Source organism: Tasmannia lanceolata, unplaced genomic scaffold (assembly GCF_043159265.1).
Source record: "Tasmannia lanceolata isolate RefF3 unplaced genomic scaffold, GAP_Taslan_0.1 ptg000018l, whole genome shotgun sequence".
In the NCBI taxonomy this organism is placed as follows: domain Eukaryota; kingdom Viridiplantae; phylum Streptophyta; class Magnoliopsida; order Canellales; family Winteraceae; genus Tasmannia; species Tasmannia lanceolata.
The window spans coordinates 18326808-18346179 of NW_027518695.1; the positions used below are offsets into that span (position 1 = coordinate 18326808).

General features: G+C 38.4%; 1 protein-coding gene and 1 non-coding gene across 4 annotated transcripts in view; one reads left to right on the forward strand and one right to left on the reverse strand.

Annotated features, from left to right (window-relative positions):
• Positions 1 to 17974, reverse strand: part of LOC143851473 (DNA binding protein) — a 28892-nt gene extending 10918 nt beyond the window's left edge. The window contains exons 1-11 of one of the 3 annotated variants that reach the window (XM_077360928.1): positions 17665 to 17967; positions 12956 to 13063; positions 12623 to 12757; positions 9797 to 10555; positions 8178 to 8327; positions 4782 to 4929; positions 4080 to 4607; positions 2868 to 3593; positions 1644 to 2713; positions 1454 to 1539; positions 1126 to 1344 (exon numbers count right to left, since the gene is read on the reverse strand). In XM_077360928.1, the coding sequence (XP_077217043.1) occupies positions 1126 to 1344; positions 1454 to 1539; positions 1644 to 2713; positions 2868 to 3593; positions 4080 to 4607; positions 4782 to 4929; positions 8178 to 8327; positions 9797 to 10555; positions 12623 to 12757; positions 12956 to 13063; positions 17665 to 17766 (4031 nt within the window). In that variant the 5' untranslated portion in view covers positions 17767 to 17967. Of the gene's footprint in view, positions 1 to 1125; positions 1345 to 1453; positions 1540 to 1643; positions 2714 to 2867; positions 3594 to 4079; positions 4608 to 4781; positions 4930 to 8177; positions 8328 to 9796; positions 10556 to 12622; positions 12758 to 12955; positions 13064 to 17664 lie in introns of those variants that run through there. The other 2 variants (XM_077360930.1, XM_077360929.1) reach the window with 2 other exon arrangements.
• Positions 17975 to 19300: 1326 nt separating this feature from the next.
• Positions 19301 to 19372, forward strand: TRNAC-GCA (transfer RNA cysteine (anticodon GCA)). Its single transcript has one exon. It is a non-coding gene; the product is annotated as a tRNA-Cys (tRNA).

Consider the following 19372-nt stretch of genomic DNA (forward strand, 5'->3'; position numbering starts at 1 on the left):
ATGTGCATGAGAGAGAAAAAGAAATGAATTGGACCTTGAACCACTTCGCAAATGTTCCAATACAAGAGAGATAGGGGTCTTGGCATTCTCAAATGGCCTGAGAACCAACTTAATAGTGTTGTCATGATACGACTTAAATGGGGTCGGAAACCCATTGTTCCAGAGGTGGTATAATGGAACAGGTGTTGCAAGGATTGTCTAAAGCTCTCTAAGTCAAATCATTGACTTTCCAGAGTCAATTCCCTTTTACCTTGGCCAAGTTCTCGTCTGAGTCAAGTTTGGCCATACGAAGTCATTCAAAACTCTTTTAACTTGCCGAAGTTAAAGCAAAAATGATTGCATCAATTATTGGCTCACCCAAGCCTAACCCCTTTTCTATGGCCAGTTCTCGTCAGAATCTGAGTTTTGAAACACGGGTTGTAATTTGGAAGTAATTCAAAAAGGGCATCACCTAGTCTGGATCAAAGAACAGATCAAGCACACATATAGATGGGCAAAAGAGCAAACAGAAGACTAGTGAAATGACATTTTTCAAGCAGAAAAGTGATAAGCATCACATACATTTTGTTGTTCTGGTTACTATACATTTCCAGTTGCAATAAGAATTCACCAAACTAAATCAAATGCAAATTGGGAAATTGGATCAGGTTATCAGGAGTGTCATTTTTTTATTTATAAATTGGGATCAGACCCGCATCCTCTATGGATGAGCTAGTGTTCATAATTCATTTAAAGCTTTGGTATGTGACTTCTATATTATTTATGTGCCTACAAAAGTGAGTATATCTTGGTCTCCCGCTTGGATTCACCAAGATCTGAAAGCCTTAGATGCCAACTGAAAAGGTTGACAATACAACTGAGGGGAAAATAAGTTCAAATTATCTATTGCACGTGCCCCACAAATTAGAAACTTTATTATGTAGACTTCTTCAAAAGAGGATATAGAATATGCCAATATAACGAAAGAAGAATGAGAGGGGAAAATAAGTTCAAACCATCTATTGCACATGTCCCACCAATTAGAAACTTTATTATGTAGACTTCTTCAAAATAGGATATAGAATATGACAATATCACAAAGAGGAATGAGACTGCAAATGAATATATGGTCTAGAGAAAATTCACCTCCATGTCGAGTCCATGATCCACACATGCAGCCTCGCAGTTCCTTCAACAGCGACAAGATATCTTGGTTCACAAACTAAAATACAGTGAACAGCCGCAGTTGTCGTCAGCTTGGACACAAATGAAACATAACCAAGCTCTACATGCACAACTCTCACACCATTTTCTTCACAGCAATCTGACATGCACACAGAACACGTGCAATTAATGCTTTGTTCCCTGAAAAAGTATACAACAAATTAGTATCAAATTTGAGAGTCAAGATTCATAAACCAATATGCATTCACAATCCCCAAAAGGAAAAGGAAAAAATTGAAATATGTACAACCTGCAACAAGGTGCCTTGACACTACTAAGTAAAACAAGGAACTGGCCATCGGGAGTGAATTCTAATCCAGATCTTTCAAATGCAGTCTGGTAATAAGAATCACAAATTTGTGTCAGACACAAAATAATAAAATCAGTACATCTTGAAAAACCAACAAAAATATGAATGAAGTATAATAAAAACAACTTACATCTCTGTCAAAGGGGCCATGAGAAATTGGCAACATGATCAATGTGTAACCAATAAAAGAAGGAGAATTTTCCCTTGACTCCTTGCTTGGAATCTTATAGATAAAAAGGGTTCTTTCTTTATCCTTCAAAAGACCACATAAAACGCAAATACGGATATCATCTCCCATTGTGCTTAAAAACATAGACAAGACGGGGGTCGGGTGCAAATAGCATCCAACAAGCTCAATAGAGTCATCTATCTCATTGTTAGGCTTCATCACTTTCGAAAAGGAATTGTCTGGTATGAGACTTTTTTGCTTTAACTTGCTATCAGAAAGCATATCTTCACAGTTGTTATTAATCAATTTATTGTGGGGGTTCAAATCTGAATAAGCATTTATTTTCTGGATATCACTTCCTTTATGATCAGAATAAATCTTCTTGACCTCATTAACCGCATCAATGGAATGCCTTTCCACATCTGAAACAAATGGATCGACAAAGCTTGGGTTATGCATGCCTTCTGCACCATGGACAACCATTGGTTGATTCCGGGATATAAGGGGAGACAGATTGAACAGCCTGCCTTCAGATTCGGGGATACCATTCAGTGTGTTCAAATAATTGGGTTGTCCGCCAATCTTGGTTTCATTGACAAATGGCATTATTTTACTTGTGTCTGTAGCTTGATCAGAAGCTTGGCCAAATTCTGTTTTGGGTGAAGACTTCATAGAATATATTCCAGGACATACATTGTCTTTTATATTCCTGCAAATTATACTTTCTGAAAGGGGGGCATGGTACTTTCTCGAAGGGCAAGGTAAACATGGATGCTCTCCAACCTCGTGGCATAAAAAGCAGGGCTCTCCAGATGACGCAGCCGCATCTAGCATTCGAATCAGAGAAGAGGAATTGCATGGCTCGGTTTTGCCATCAAATTCCATATGTGGAACTGGAATACGAATAGAACCTTCCTCACCCTTCAAGTTAGCAGCTAATTTATCTTCCACCATGGATAACTTGGGGATATCAGAATCCGCTAGATTATCCTGAAAGCTGGTACATTGAAACTTTCTTTTTGTTGGACCATCTGCATAATGAGACCGGGAAAAAAATAGTTTCAGAAATTTCACAATTCATAATCCCCAAATTCTTGATAAACTTAGAAGGCAGCATAGGCTACTCAAGATATATTGCATCTTAAGGCAAAACATTCAAATTAGAGGAGAATTAAGTTTTCTTACCACCAAAGTCGAGACTATTTGGCAGTTTATGTGTAGGACTAATTTTTTGTATTTCAGATTTGCATAAGCTCTCAACGTGGGAATGTTGTGCGTCATTATGTGTCGCACGGATCAGTTCCAAATCAAGCATACCTTCAATACAATGGGGTACAATCTTGATGCCCACATCCACTGAACTCTTCAATTTGGGTTGCGCTTCAATTCCGCAACTATCGTTAACTTTTTCTTTCAAAGGGATATGGATACTGGGAGATATAAAACCAACAGAAGGAACAGAAATGAGATTTTCACCCTTTTCAATAGGCCTTTCGGGCAGCATAGCTCCTTCACCGCTGAAAATTCCATTGTAATCTTCACTTCCAAAATGCCAAGTTAGTGATTCTTTATCACCAACAGCATTACCATGCATCCCCATGATATCAGGATTCAATGGTTCCATTTCAAAAGGTGTTGGATCAGCACCACAAAAATCAGAATGCAGTGGCTTGCAGTTAGAGACATCATATGCAGATTGGTCATCCTCAAAGGTGTCTGGAATAACAGATTTGCCATCTTCAGGACTTTCTCTCTCAGTAAGTGGCATGTTAGTTATGCAGCCACCAACAGGGTCATCACATTTCTTCACTTCAAGTATGGCATCTGTCCCCAAGAGTGTCCCTAGAGCAGTCATTTCCCCCTTCCTACCCACTTTGGATTCCCCAATGGGTATTCCAGCTGCAAGCGTACCTGCAGAAACATAAACAATGGATTCACTAGCTATGTCACCAATATCTCTGATATTTTCAAAATATCACATTTTTATCACGACATTTTGATAAAACGGAAAAATCCCGAAATAATCCAGAGATTTTAAAAATATAGCGATATTTTCATTTTTATCATAAAATAGCATGATATTATGCCTATATTTTTACGATATTTTTATTTTATATTTTTTTCTTAAATTTTAAATTTTTATATATTTTTAAATAATTTTATTTTTACTGTTTTTCCCGATATAAACCCGAAAAATAAAATAAAAATTGATATATCCCAAGATTTTCCCTTGCCGAGAAATTCCTGAGATAGATATTTGTGACATAGTTCACAAGATGAAAAGCCTGTTGTCACCCGAAAGAGACTTAATATGCAAGAGATGACACAGCAGAAAACCAGAGCACAAGAGTGCATTTCGTACAAAGCATTTTATCTTAGAAGGTTGAGCATTTGTACCACGAGATATGGCATCAGTAAGGTGGTGGGCTCCGTCCCCATCCAAATTGAAACAAGACGCATATTTAATGAAAGAAGTTTCTTCATGGCTAGCTGGTGCCTTCTTCTTCTTTGAGGTCTTCTTGAGTAAAGGAAGCGCTCGTGGAAGCAATACTGTCATCATAGATTTTAGTAATTCCTGTCCAACAGAATCACATTCACTCTTCTGAGAACTTTCATTTGAAGTACCAGATGTGCCGCCTATTTCTTCTTCTGGATGCAATCCTGTAATCATTCCTTCAGAAAGAACTGCATTTTGTGTGCATGTAACAGGGCAGGACATGTCTTGTGAAATTGTAGGTGGAGCATTGATGGATTTTGAAGCACACTTTCCACATTCACTATTCAACGCATTTGGCGTATCATTGGAAACAATATGAGGATCATGTGATTTTAAGTTTCCCACCAATTGATTAGCTTGCATAGGCTCATCTGTGATGTTATTATGACTCCCCTTGTAGCTCTCAGAAGCAAAATCAGGAACATACTCTGCACATATAATTCTCTTTCACTAGAAACCAATAAAGCAGAAGGGAACTAAATTGTAAAGAGCGCTGAAAATGAGTTAAGCATTTGCAGAAGGCAAATAATAACGTTTTTTGAATGATAGAATTTCATTCAAATACAAAAGAAAATAACAACTGAAGAGATTGGTAAGACTACCTTGTAGAATATCCAATGTATCAGAAACATAATGATCCAAGTCCTTCCCAGAATCAAACCCTTTCAAAAATGGAATTTCTCGATCATCGCCTTCAGTTACCGGTAAGGAATTCTCTCCTTCAAAATTTGCATCTGATGACCTATCAAGCTGTAAGAATTTATCTCATGTTGTAATCAAAAGGAAGATGTGATCGATATTGTATAACAAGTTCTGTATCAGTGGTAGGTTCAATCCTCTAGAGAAAGAAAGGTGCTAAAGTTTTGACTAATAAGAATTGGACTTCAAAGCAGCATTAGTAAAATGAAAACAACCAATCAGATGAATTAAGAACAAAGCAATGAGTGCTAGTGAATAGTGAAAACATCCTACTTCTAGAGAGAAATTGCAAATATAAGGTAAAAACAGAATCTATATCCAGATATGGTTAGTCCACACAGTTGGAGAAGATGAAAGAATAAATTGGCAGCCAATCTTGAACACATGGACAAGAGTCTATTTGTGGATTATGGTGAGCCATGTTACACCTACATTTCAACAAACCAATTTTTTAAATTCTACAAAACGTAAACATAATGTGACTGTCGAAAAAAACGAATGGGCATTCAATAGTGCACACATAATTTAGCAACAAGGATAGATCATTAATACAGATCATAGGATAATTTAAAAAGCATCTCTCTCTATTATGGGTCCGCCAGGGAAGGCCATACCAGCCTTACTAATAGCAAAAGCCTTAGCCAAAGGGCATGCCCGTCCAAGTTGAGACAATTTTTCCCCAAGCCCCAGTTTGTAAGGCACTCGACGACCAATAAGTATCCAATGAACATGGCCACAAGAAAGTTACCAGCTTGTTAAGAATCTCATATACCATGAACCTTGGGTCACATCAAGAAAAGCATTTGACTTCATAAGAGTGACAAAAATAAATAAAAACAAAAAAGAAGTAAAATTTACTTCTCCGGGCAAATGTAGATCGAAAATATGGAGTATAAGTCACGAATGGCAATGCCTCATATCATGGGATAATCAAATGACAATTTACAGTGATATTGAGCAATGAAACAAAAGCAGCTCAACCATTCCAAAGGAGAAATCTTAAGAACTTTAAAAATTGGGTATGATAAAATGAGTTATTGCACTAAAACCCAGTATGTCATGTGACGCAGATTTGTGTTGGAGGGGTTGGGGATGATTATGGAGTTAGTTACAGGAAGATACTGAGTTAGTTACAGGAAGATACTAGTTAAAAGTAAGAAAGAAAAAGTATTTAGAGACAGGAATGCAATTGCATCAATACTAGTGTTGGAAGAGAAGAGAGAATACAGAAGAGAATGAGAATGAGAATGATATGAGTTGGAGAGTTTCCCCCTCACAAATATATATATATATATATATATGAGGAAAGTGTTCCTGCACAGGGAGCTTCCCTGCGCTTAAGTGGCTTAAAAACCCTCTCATTGGTTTGTACAGCGGGCTCCACCTTTGCGGGTCCACAAAAAGTGACCAATGGGAGGCTTTATAAGCCGCTTAAGCGCAGGGAGCTCCCTGCGCAGCTGCGCAGGAGCACTTCTCTCTCTCTCTCTCTCTCTCTCTCTCTCTCTCTCTCTCTCTCTCTCTCTCTATATATATATATATATATATATAAGAAAGGCAAATACGATGACCAAACTACCCTAAAGCACATATACACCTTCTAACACTCTCCCTCAAGCTGGAATGTATATATCATACATTCCTAGCTTGTTACAAATATCACCCAACTTTGCCTTCCTCAATAAATAAGTAAATACATCAGCTAGCTGATCCACTGATCGAGTAAACACTGTGCATATCTCGCCCTTCTGAATTCTCTGGCGGATGAAATGACAGCCCACCTCAATATGTTTGGTTTGCTTATGAAAGACTAGATTTGTAGCAATGTGAATAGCAGCCTTATTTTCACAATATAACTGAGTAGGCAAAGTGGAAACAAGACCAATCTCTGATAGGAGGGAGCGCAAGCAAATTAGCTCTCCACTTGTGTGTGCCATGGGCCGATATTCAGCTTCTACACTAGATTTACATACCACGTCTTGTTTCTTGCTTCGCCATGACACCAAGTTACCTCCAACGAAGGTGCAATATCCGATCGTTGATCTCTTATCCGCTGGAGATCCTGCCCAATCTGCATCACTAAATCCCACTATCATCTCATGACCATGTCTCTTAAACAACAGGCCTCTCCGTGGAGCACCTTTCAAATACCTGATAATCTGAAGCACTACCGCCCAATGAGATGTACATGGTGAGCTCATAAACTGGCTGACCACCAGTAAATGAGATGCTTGTGCGAGTGATTGTGAGGTATAGAAGCTTTCCAACCCGCCTCTTGTGTCTACCACGGTCATCCAACAATTCTCCCCCATCTGGAAGAAGTTTTACATTCAGGTCCATGGGCACAGCGGCAGGTTTCACTCCAAGAGAACTTGTCTATAATAAATCCACTACATACTTCCTTTGTGAAATTGAAAGGCCACTGCGTGAATAGGCTACCTCTATCCTAAGAAAGTACCTCAGGCGACCCACATCTTTGGTGGAAAACTCTTTCTACTGGAAAGTCTTCAATTTCTGTATTCCCATTAAGTCACTCCCAGTAGTGATAATGTCATCTACATATACTATCACGAGAACATGTCCACCATCAGACTGATGGCTTAATACGGAATGATCAACCGCACATTGTTTCATGCCAAACCGCATGTCGCATCATTGAATCTCCCAAACCATGCTGTAGGAGATTGTTTGACGCCATAAAGAGATTTCCATAGGCAGCAAACTGCGGAGGACATCTTCCCCTAAGCAACATACTCAGGAGGTTGATCCATGTACACCTCCTCGGTGAGGTCACCATGAAGAAAGGCAGTCTTAGCATCCGGTTGATATAAAGCCAACCTCAATTGACGGCCAAGGAAATCAACACACAAACGGAGGGAATTTTGGCGACTAGAGAGAATTTCTTGGTGCACTCAACGTCAAAGGTCTGTGCATAACCCTTTGCAACCAAGCGCCCTTTAAGGCGCTCAGTAGTCCTATCTGGCAAGGACTTAATAGAAAATACCCAACGACAGCCCACTGGCTGAGCTCCATGAGGGAGAGGGACCAAATCCTAAGTATGATTAACCTGGAGGGCACCCATCTCAAGATCCATAGCGGCACGCCAACCTGGATGAGCAAGGGCCTCTACTACCGACTGCGACAAAGAAACAGAAGATAAGGAAGACACAAAACTATAAAACACAATGGGTGATATGGTCATATGACACAAAATTAGAAATGATATGAGCAGTAATATGAGAACGAGTACGGGAAGCAACAAGGGAATCCACAGAGACAGTAGGAGAAGGAAGGGGATGTACCTGAGAAGTAGAAGGATGCATGCTTGGCTGGGAAGATGACTCCTCGGGCATAGCGTGAGGGATAGCGGGCCTCGGACGACGTTGATAGATCTGCGTAGGAGCAGGAGGCGGTGTCGTAGTCGCTTGCAAAGGAGGCGGGGCAGAAGTCACCTGCAAAGGAGGAGAAGTGAACGAGAATGATGTGAGCTGGAGTCTCCCCCTCACTAATATATATATGAGAAAACGGTTTCTACACACAAGTGTAGATAAGTTATCTACACACTAGCTTAAAATACAGTGGAGGGCATATTGTTTGGGTGATCCAAACCATTCATTTGATTGGCCCTTCAATAGATAGGGTGTCCACAAAAAATCAGCTCCATGGGATCACATTGTTTGGATGATCCAGAGCATTCACTTGATAGGTCCTCATATAGATAGGGTGTGCCCAAAATATCAGCTCCATGGGATCATCACAACCCTACGATTTGTGGAGTTAAAAATGGACGTGTATAAACCTTCACAAATTTGTCCATATTTTGCCTCCACGGTTTGAAGGGTTAGGATGATCCCATGGAGCTGATTTTTTGGGCACACCCTATCTATATGAGGACCTATCAAATGAATGCTTTGGATCATCCAAATAATGTGGCCCCTCTATGTTTGTGAGCTCTGCTCAGATAAGCTTATCCGAGCAGCTGCTCACAAACCATTTCCTCGTATATATATATACACCCTAGCTTAAAGTATACAAACCATTTCCTCGTATATATATATATATATATATATATATATACATCCGAAAAGCGTTCCCACACCGTAGACCGTAGTGGAGATAACTTATCTACACCCTAGCTTAAAGTATAGTGGGGGGCACATTGTTTGGGTGATCCAAAGCATTCATTTGATGGGCCCTCACATAGATAGGGTGTGCCCAAAAAATCAGCTTCATAGGATCATCCTAACCCTTCGAACTATGGAGGCAAAAACTGGACAGATTTGTGAAGGATTATACACGTCCATTTTTACCTCCACAAATCGTAGAGTTGGGATGATCCTATGGAGCTGATATTTTGGGCACACCCTATCTATGTGAGGGCCCATCAAATGAATGCTTTGGATCACCCAAACAATGTGGCCCCCACTGTATTTTAAGCCTAGGGTGTAGATAATTTATCTACACTAGGGTGTAGGAACTCTCTCTCTCTCTCTCTCTCTCTCTCTCTCTCTCTCTCTCTCTCTATATATATATATATATATATATATATATATATATATATATATATATATATATATATATAAGAAAGGCAAATACAATGACCAAAGTCGCCAAACTACCCTAAAGCACACACCTTCCAACAACTAGAAAAGCATTTAGCTAGAAGGAACACATGCACTACGAGTACCAGTCCATGTGCATCAATATGAGGTGATTGTACCAATGTACAGCATAGACGAACATAAAATAAAGATCAAGAAGGATGTGCTGAAGTTCTCTAACATATCACTACCACAGAATAATAGCAAACATGAAGCATCTAGAAAGACGGCGATTATATGTAAATTGTAACAAATCAACATATTCATAAAATGATAAATTGTTACAAATAATATTAGCAAAATAGAGCACTAGTGCTTACAAATTTCTTGTTCACTTTGGAAAGCGTATCAGATACACAAGCGATCCTAGAATCACCAGGGTCAACAAGATTACTCTGCTCCTGAGAAAAGACAGGTTCATCTACAGAATTATCACCACATTTAGGAGATTTTAGAAGCAACTCATCTTTCACCAAAAATGGACCATTTTGTCCCTCGACTAGAGCAGTCAGGCCTACTGGTACTGGAACAGTGGGCAGCTTGCCAGGTATTGAAAAAATACCATCTGAGGTAGAGGAAGTCATCCGTTGCCCATCACTATGATTTTCCTGGCCGGTTGGATAAGATAGCTCGCCATTTAAAGCAACAGGAATTCTTTCCTGTGAACCAACAAGATGACAGTGGCGAACCTCGCATTCAAAAGACCTGTCTAATAAACTGGATTTATTATCCTGACAAATATGCCCTTCACAACAAACCCGGTTAGTTTTTTTCGCAATGGCAAGATTTGCATCACTCAATAGATCCTGTGCCCGTAATCTTTTAGTACTGGCCCCACTAATAGCATTTATAGTCTTGTTTTTGTGTTTCCTACTTCTCTTGCCAGTGCTTTGCTGCTTGCCCAAGTATGGAAGTAAATCAGGATATGTACGTAAGTCTGGAGAAGGTGGTTCATGCTCTAATCTGGAAGCTCCACTGCAGATATTGGGGGACATCAAACTCTTTTCCGCAATTCCATTGACATTTGCCACAAGATCTCGGAGAAGCCTGTGGACAAGTGGGTTCCTGAACCCAAAAAGCTGCATGCCACCAATGAAAAGAAACTAGAGTTAACAAGATGATTACCAGGATTTGAATTGCAGCACTTGCCATATTCTGCTCCTAACTAATTATGTGAGTGATGTTATGAGGAAATAAGGATATCCACCATATTTGTCCAAAGAAGCCGAGAATTATTACGCGTGTAAATTTTTATTTTTATTTTTATTTTTATTTTTTTTTTTTGGGGGGGGGGGGGGGGGGGGGGAGTGTCAAACGTGTCAATCACACTAATTCCTAGCATGTGCAATGCTTCACAACCCTCCTGTCTATACAAAGATGCCTAGGAGGATAAGCTAGAAAAGCTCAGAGAAAATGCAAGTAAATAATAGGTGTTAATCATGATAAAGCATGTGGAATCTTTAACACAGATTCAGACGGATGCAGTATAGCACAAGGTTTTAAATTTCGACCGAAATTTCGGGTTTCAGTCGACGACGAAATCGAAATAGGGTAAAGTCGAAACATTACTTTATCGAAATTAATAGGGAGAAAAAATAAGCGTTTTATTGATTTCGTCTAATTTCGCCCAAAATTTAGAAATTTCGGCTGAAATGTCGGTTTCGGTGAGGACCGAAACACATTCCGAAACTGAAATTTAAAACCTTGGTTTAGCATGCTGAATTTGAGTCACATCAAATATCAACAGACTATTGCTGCATGGCCATTTAGTGTAATAATAGCCAAACTTACTTATGGAGATTAAATGCAATTATTCAGAAACAAACGAATAAATATCAAAGACTGCACAAAAGCCCCTTCATCCAAATTTGTAAACTAAAACCCCTCAAAACTTTGAATGCTAACCACAATCAGCCTAACGTAGCACAAAACTGTTACCTCCTTTGAGTGTTGTTTCTTCCAATCTTACTTGTTCCCCTTCTTTTCTAAGTCAAATCAAATATGATTTCATACAGGAAAATGTATTTCAACAGTGTTTATCCAATACAGATTTTAAGAATCGCTTAGCCCCATCTGCCGACTGTATGCATGACCTATCTGAATGGTAATCATACCAGTTAATATATTGAGTCATCACTAAACCATACAGGCAAGACCAGCTTCATACTGAATGAAAATAAGCAAGAGCTATATTCCCTGTGCATGATGTCCTATGTATCATACCATGAGCAATAAACTCCGAAAATAAACAAGAGGTATATTCCTTGGCATTATGAGATTGCGAAGAACAAATAGAAACACCGAATTGAGTTTTGGTCTCCATATAGAATGATATAAAAATTGCAAACAAGGAAAGGACCAAATTGAGTTTTGGCCTCCATATAGAATGATATAAAAATTGCAAACAATTCAGAGTGATCCTTCATTAAATATAAACAAGTCAACCTATAACAAGCATCCACAAAGGTAACATAACAAAATATTTACACCAAAAGTAAGAGGTGTCACAATAGGACCACTGACCACATACATCTGGATGAACAAAGTGAAAAGGACTAGAAACATGATTTATTGATTCCGCAGGCATGTCAAACACTTCAGAAATTAACAAAAAAAACAGAGGGGGGGGTGGTCGATAATATATCACGTAGTAATGGCAGACAAGTACACAAATAAATTGTGTTTTTTTAATTGCTCAAAATAGGAGATAAATTTTAAAAGCATGGTATCAATAAGACCCAAAAGCTTTCCCTTGAGGAAGAGTGACCCCAAATACTAAAAATTGGGCGTAGGCTGGCCACAATTTGTAAATAGATCCATAGCAAAAAATTCATCCTTTGTACACCATTTCTTCCATTTTTATATTAAAAATATACAACATTTGATACACCATGGCAAGTGGACTCAAACCATGTGGTTCAAGGCTCAACCAAGGTTATTTTGAAAAAATATTGTACCTCAATTCAAAGCCTATCTGAATTGTATGATTATATTTATAATTTAAACAATTCAAACAATTATTCAAAACTAAATTAACTGTCCACAATAGGAGGAATGGAACAGCATAATGATAAATGGTACGTCACCCATCACCACCTCTGTAGATGATTTAATAATAAAAGTTCATAGATGTCATTACTACTTGCCTCAATCCCATCTATCTTGCAAGAAAATCTCTTCCCATGCCACATCTTCACTCGGGGACCACTTTTCTTCTGAAAAGTCTCCCAAGCAATATCTGGGGTCTGCCCAGTACATGACTCTCCATCCATAGAAGTGATCTACAAATTTGAAGGATATTCCTTGTGTTTAGAAGCGAATGAAATCAGGAAAAAAATGAATATCAACGACTTTGAAATGAACAATGCTTATAAAACATAACACACACAAAGATAACAGTAATGAGCATAAGGTATGAACCACTGAAGAGGAAAAACATAACCCCTTGTATGTAAAGACAATTGCACCACTATACACACCACAAAAAGAGGCCCTTTGAGACCTTCATGAATTTCCATCTTGTAAGCATTCCCAGCATGAGTTCGAATAGCATAATAACCAATCGGATAAGGGTACCGATCCTTACCCTGCAAATAGCATACAACCACCCAAATCAAAAATTAATTTCATAAGATACTCAGAAGAAGGATAAGAAAATCCCATATTTAAACATATCAGCTTTGTGCATTGCAATGTAAATCAATGATAACCATTACAATCACCTCAGAACCATTGGAGCTCAAGCTTCGGTAGAATGGCAGTAGATACTTCGGATACCAACTAGGCAACTAACCAATTCACGGATTAAAATATCCAAATCCCACAATTGGATTAGGTGCTAGATGGCGTTGTTGGATTATATTAAGCTTGATAAGGAAGTTGGGAGGTTAGGTTACTAAGCTAGATTGGGATTATCTCTTTCCCTTCTTATCTTAATATCAAAGAAAAAGGATAAATAATAAAAAAAAAATTTGATATCATGAGAAATTATATGGTGGCCGACCGTCAAACAACAAGGGCAGAGAGAGAGAAAACTCTCCCCCTTGATTTTTGATCCAGGTCAAACCCCCTTTTTTGACTTTCCCCTTGATCAAGAATCAAGGGGGTTGATATTTTCTCTCTCCGCCCTTTATATGTAAAGGGCGGCCACCATATAATTTCTCTGATATCATAACATGATATATATAAGAGTTTTTATATGGTGAACTGCGGACATGTGAGTGTAGCAATAAAAACTATAGTAGGGCCCATAGTATTGGGAAATGCTGCATGGATTCTTTGTCCCCCAAGCCAAATCCATGTCGACACATTTCAACAGGCGAATCGGACAAGGATTCGCGTCGGACACAACCGGATTCAAGGTTCTGAAAATCGGAATCGAATCGTAAATCGTAACAGGGGTCGGATTGTATCGAATCGTAAATCGTAAGATTTTTTAAAATTTATATATAAAAATCAGAAAAAATATTAAAAAATATAAAAAGACAAAAAACTAAAAGAGCATGTATTGTACACTATCAGAGCATGTGATCATCTTGTTTCATCATCTTTCCTTTCAAAAAAACATACACTAACAGTAACATATAGTGTATTGCACACTAACAGAGTATGTAACCAGAAATAAACCAAGAAAAATCAAATTGGCTGTACAAAAAAACAGTAACATACAGTGTATTGTACACTACTAGAGCATGTATTGTATACTCACAAAACTAATCAGTTCTCAAAATCCAAAACAAACAGGGTTTAAAAATACAAGAAAAAAAAACTGAGGCCCTAATCGTTGAAGATTTTGTGAATCAATTTTGAGCTCAAAACTGATTATTACACTCAAACCTAAAGATTATTTTGAGCCCAATAATCAGTTCTGAACACCAAATTCAAGAATTGCTAAAAATTGTACCAGCATGATCATCTTGTTTAAACAAAACAATTAAAAAAAATCATGCGATCAACTTGAATCGTGTGATTCAGGATCGAATTGTACTATTCAAGGGTGAATCACACGATTCACAGCAAAAACAATTTAAGCATGAGATTTGAATCGTTTACACTATGATTCGATTTGAATCGTACGATTCAAATCATGAATCATACGATTTTCAAAACCATGCCCGGATTCTTATAGTAGCTGTGTCCCGTACCAATCTTATTTTTTCGGGAGAATCCGACACATCGTTGTCTCTTTTAAAATGTGAATCCTATATATTTTCCCTTTAGAAACCTTTTCTTCTTTTTTCTTATAAAGCATACCCCGTCATCTCTTTATAAAAATCCTAGCACATTGATCGTCCACCCTTGAACGTCAACCCCCCTCCCCCTTCTTCTACTCTCTTAATAAAAACCCTAATGCCTCGACACTCCACTCTAAAAAAATTTCATGAATATATATATATATATATATATATATATATATATATATATATATATATAATTTTTTTTATTTAATAAAAATTACCGAATCCATGTATCCTAGGTTTTGATGAGTCGATCCGCCTACACATCCTATATCGGGAGTTACTCCACGTATTGCTTGACGTAAAACAGATAGTGGATTTGTTTATGTCTTTTGTTGAATCTTTTACACGGCTCGATAGATAATTTGATAAGCCAATGATTTGTTTTTCCGTGTTTCAGAATACTGTTAACCAACTCATCATAAAACGGTGGTTCAAACCCACCCACCAACGATGTATGAAACGGTGATGCAGATCCAGCATTAAGTTATGCCGGTAGTCGTGTATCCAGGAGCCCAAGTCTTCCTCCATAAACCTAACCTTTCTTAGCGTTTAGGTACTTAAGGCCATGCAACACAGGTACTGGGTGATCTAAACCATTCATTTGTTGGGCCTCGACGTTGATAGGTTGTGCCCCAAAATACTCCCCATAGGATGATCCTAACCCTTCGATTTGTGGAGGTTTAAAATGGACTGTATAGAAACCTCAACAGATCAGAGGGTTGGGAACATCATATGAAGAAGATCTCAGGGAATGGTATATCTACATCGAGGCCCAACAAGTGAATGGTTTAGTTCACCAAATAATATGGCCCCCGCTGGCCCACATGCAGGGAGCGGCCATCCCCGGACGACGCCATCCCCGACGTCCTTCTAGTATTCCATCTATATAGGAGATTCTTTAAACACGCTCTCTTGAGGGGCAAAATTGATTGCTTTAATACTGGAGATTTTGGTATCATTATAAAATAAAAGAGACCATTCCACAACACTACAAAACTTGTGATTGTCATTATCGAAGCACCACCAACAAACTCCATATCAGGTTAAACTTTGAATTTAACTTGTTTCCCTCACCTCGTCTTTACAAATGTATCAATAAGTTATAATCTATTGTAAACTCTTAAGACTCTTATCATGGAAAACAGTTGTAACAGATACACATTATTCAAATACAATCAAATTCTCAGTGTGTGTGAGAGAATTCAACCTTGACCATGAATTTGAATCTTATGACGGTATCATATAAGCCATTTTGACTCCCTCCGTATTCATCCTCCCTATCCGTCCTCCTCTACCTTCATCCTCAAGTGTCTTCTTCTTAAATCATTTTTTGAAGGAGCAAGTTGAAGCCAAGCCTCTGATTCTCATTTCATTTCTAAGATTTTCTGTTTGTGCGCTGATTTGAATTGTTTTTTGGAGCAATTGTGAATCTGAGTGTTTATTGAAGGATTGATTTGAATCAGTCAATTGCATCCCCCGATATATTGATTTGATGGAACTCCATTACCGGACCCCACTCCTTATAAGAGTATCATTGGAGCTCTCCATACCTAACCTTGTTAAGACCAGATATAGCCTTTGTTGTTAACAAAGTGTGCCAGTTTTTGCACTGACCAATAGAGGAGAACTGAAATACAATCAAACTGATGCTTCAATATCTCAAAGACTAATTTTCACTTGCCACCTTCCTTCGCTCCACTTCTACCTCTAAACTTAAAGCTTTCACCGACATAGACTGGGTTGGATGTCCCCGATTATCAACAGCCTACCAGTGGGTATTGTGTCTACTGAGGATCTAATTTGATCTCGTGGAGTTCCAAGAAACAAAACACAGATGCTCAAACCTCCATTGAATCAGAATACAAAGGGATTGCCAGTGTGGCTGTCGAGATTATCTGGATTCAATATTTGTTGTGTGATATGGGACTATATCTTTCACAACCTCTAATTTGACGATGTGACAATATTGGAGCCACTTGGAAGCCAGCCCAATTTTTCAGGTTCACACAAAGTATGCTGAATTAGATTCTCACTGAATTAGATTCTTACTCAGACCAAAAATAGGTTTTCAACAAACAATTGAGTGTACCATATATCTCCACCACTGATCAACTTGCGGAGATCATAGGAAAGGGTTTTCCATCCTATCCAATTCAAGCTACTGAGGGACAAGCGCACAATCAGCAACCAACAGTTTCACTAGAAGGGGCATATCGAATCACCATCAACCAACTTATCTCAAATTAAATTTTGAATTTAGCTGGTTTTCCTTATCCTTTCGTTCTAACTATCTTGATCAGTTGGTATCGGCTGTAAATCTTATAGATCTTACCTTGTAAAACAGTTCTAAAGATTCACGCTTTAAGTACAAACAAACTCTCACAGTGTGTGTGTGTGTGTGTGTGTGTGTGTGTGTGCGCGTGTGTGTGTGTGTGTGACAGATAAACTTCATTTGAGTCTCTGAATCCATATCTAGACTGGATCACGCAAAGCAAATCACTGTCAAAACACTGAAATTTATTCCGGATCTACAACGAATCATCGCCTAGATAGTAAGCAACTAAGGAATCAAAGCAAATCACTGTCAAAACAGTGAAAATTTTTCTGAATCTATAACGAATCATCGCCTAGAAAGTAAGCAACTAAGGAATCAAAGCAAATCACTTTCAAAACAGTGAAATTTATTCCGGATCTATAACGAATCATCACCTTGACAGTAAACAACTAAGGAATCAAAGCAAGTCAGTGTCAAAACAGTAAAATTTATGAATCAAAGAAAATCACTGTCAAAACAGTGAAATTTATTCTGGATCTATAACGAATCAATGCCGAGAGACCCTAAGAAACTAAGGAATCAAGAAAAACAATTGAAACTCTAAATATAAACATGTAAGGGAAAATTATAAGACATTATTTAAAGAGAGAAGAAAAAGTGGAAAAGATCAAACCCTAGAACTGCTCCAGTACTTTTTCTCCCAAGGTCCTTTGTACAGAGCTCCAATGGAATTTATTTCCAGTCCGTCCAGCTTCTCTTCGTCGGAACTTTCCATGGAAAAGTGATCAAAGAATGGAAAAAAGAAATCTAGGGTTTTAATGGATCTCTCTCTCTCTCTCTCTCTCTCTCTGTTATTTGCCCGCCAAGACTCGAAAAATGGGATTTTGTCTGCCACTCGCAAATCTATTTAGCGGGAAAAAGAATAGTGGCTCGCGGTATCTCCTTGAATTCCACTCCAATCTTGACCGTAGATTGGCTCCGGTCTACAGATGAGGGATGGGCCACAGAACTGTGACGAGGGCTTTGGAGAGTTTCTGGTATTTCTTGCGGGCCACCATAAAATTAAATCGTTTCCAGAAATTATAAAAAAGAAAAATCGCCGCTGCCGGGGATCGAACCCGGGTCACCCGCGTGACAGACGGGAATACTTACCACTATACTACAACGACTTTTGATGTACAAGTTTCATAGTTATTTCTAAATATTTAAATCGCTTACGATATCCAAATTCGGGTAATTACAACATTATAATCATGGATTTAAATTTCGATGGGGACCAAAACCGGTATTTGGCGAAATTAAATATTTCGCCATTTACCAAAGGAATTTCGGTCCAAAATTTCAAGAAAATGCATTTTTTTATTTTTAAAAGCGTTACGATCGAAATTGACAGAAATTTCGGTTTTCCGGAAGTCCGAAACCAGTACTAAAATCGAAATTTTAAATCTTGATTATAATAAGGCTCTATTTGGCTGCAGGTAGTTACCATGTGGATTAGTAGTATAAGTGGTCAATATGGAGGTAACAAACATTTGATTTGCCCAGAATTTACCTCATAGAATAGTGATGAGTAGTGTTTGGTTGCCACCTTGTAGAGGAGTGGTAAGGGTGTCATTACCAATATAGGAAGAGAGAGAGAGAAGGGGGGGAGAGGGCAGCATTCTCCAAGCCAAATTCAACCTTTTTGAGAAATTTGGCTTGGAAGATAAGGGGGACATGGATGCCACATCATCAGAGATGCAATAATTACCTATGAAACTTGTCTAGTTGCCTCTAGGGATTTGGATGCTACATTGGCAATCAAACAAGAAATTATGCTAACATGAGACCCAAATGCAAAGCAAAACCCCTAAATTATCCTGGCTTTTGTGCAACCAAATGCAGGAATTTTGCGGAAAGGCATTTCGCAGCTGACTTTTGCATGATCGAATAGCCACACAAGCTTAGTTTTCAGCCGACTTGGTCTTGTTCATTTAATTCATCCGGTGGCTAATCTCTCATGCATAAGTCAGCATTTCGATTTTGAACGTTTCTAATTCAAATGGGTTGCAGTCACTTTCCCAAAACTTCTTTCTGTGATGGATTTGAGCTTTGCCTTTCATTTGGTGGGCCTCACCTTGGAGATGCCAATATCAACTTTTTTTGTGCGATCCAAACTATTGGATGGTTAGGATCTTTTAATAATGTTTTGAGTTATATGTTCTCCGCTAGGGCCACATTAAGACCCTTCTTCAGAATTGGAGTTGTGTTCAAATGCTCTAGGTTTTAAATGTTTTATAAAATAAAATAGGACAGTGCTAACCATCAAAGGGTCCATAGCTCAGTGGTAGAGCATTTGACTGCAGATCAAGAGGTCACCGGTTCGAACCCGGTTGGGCCCT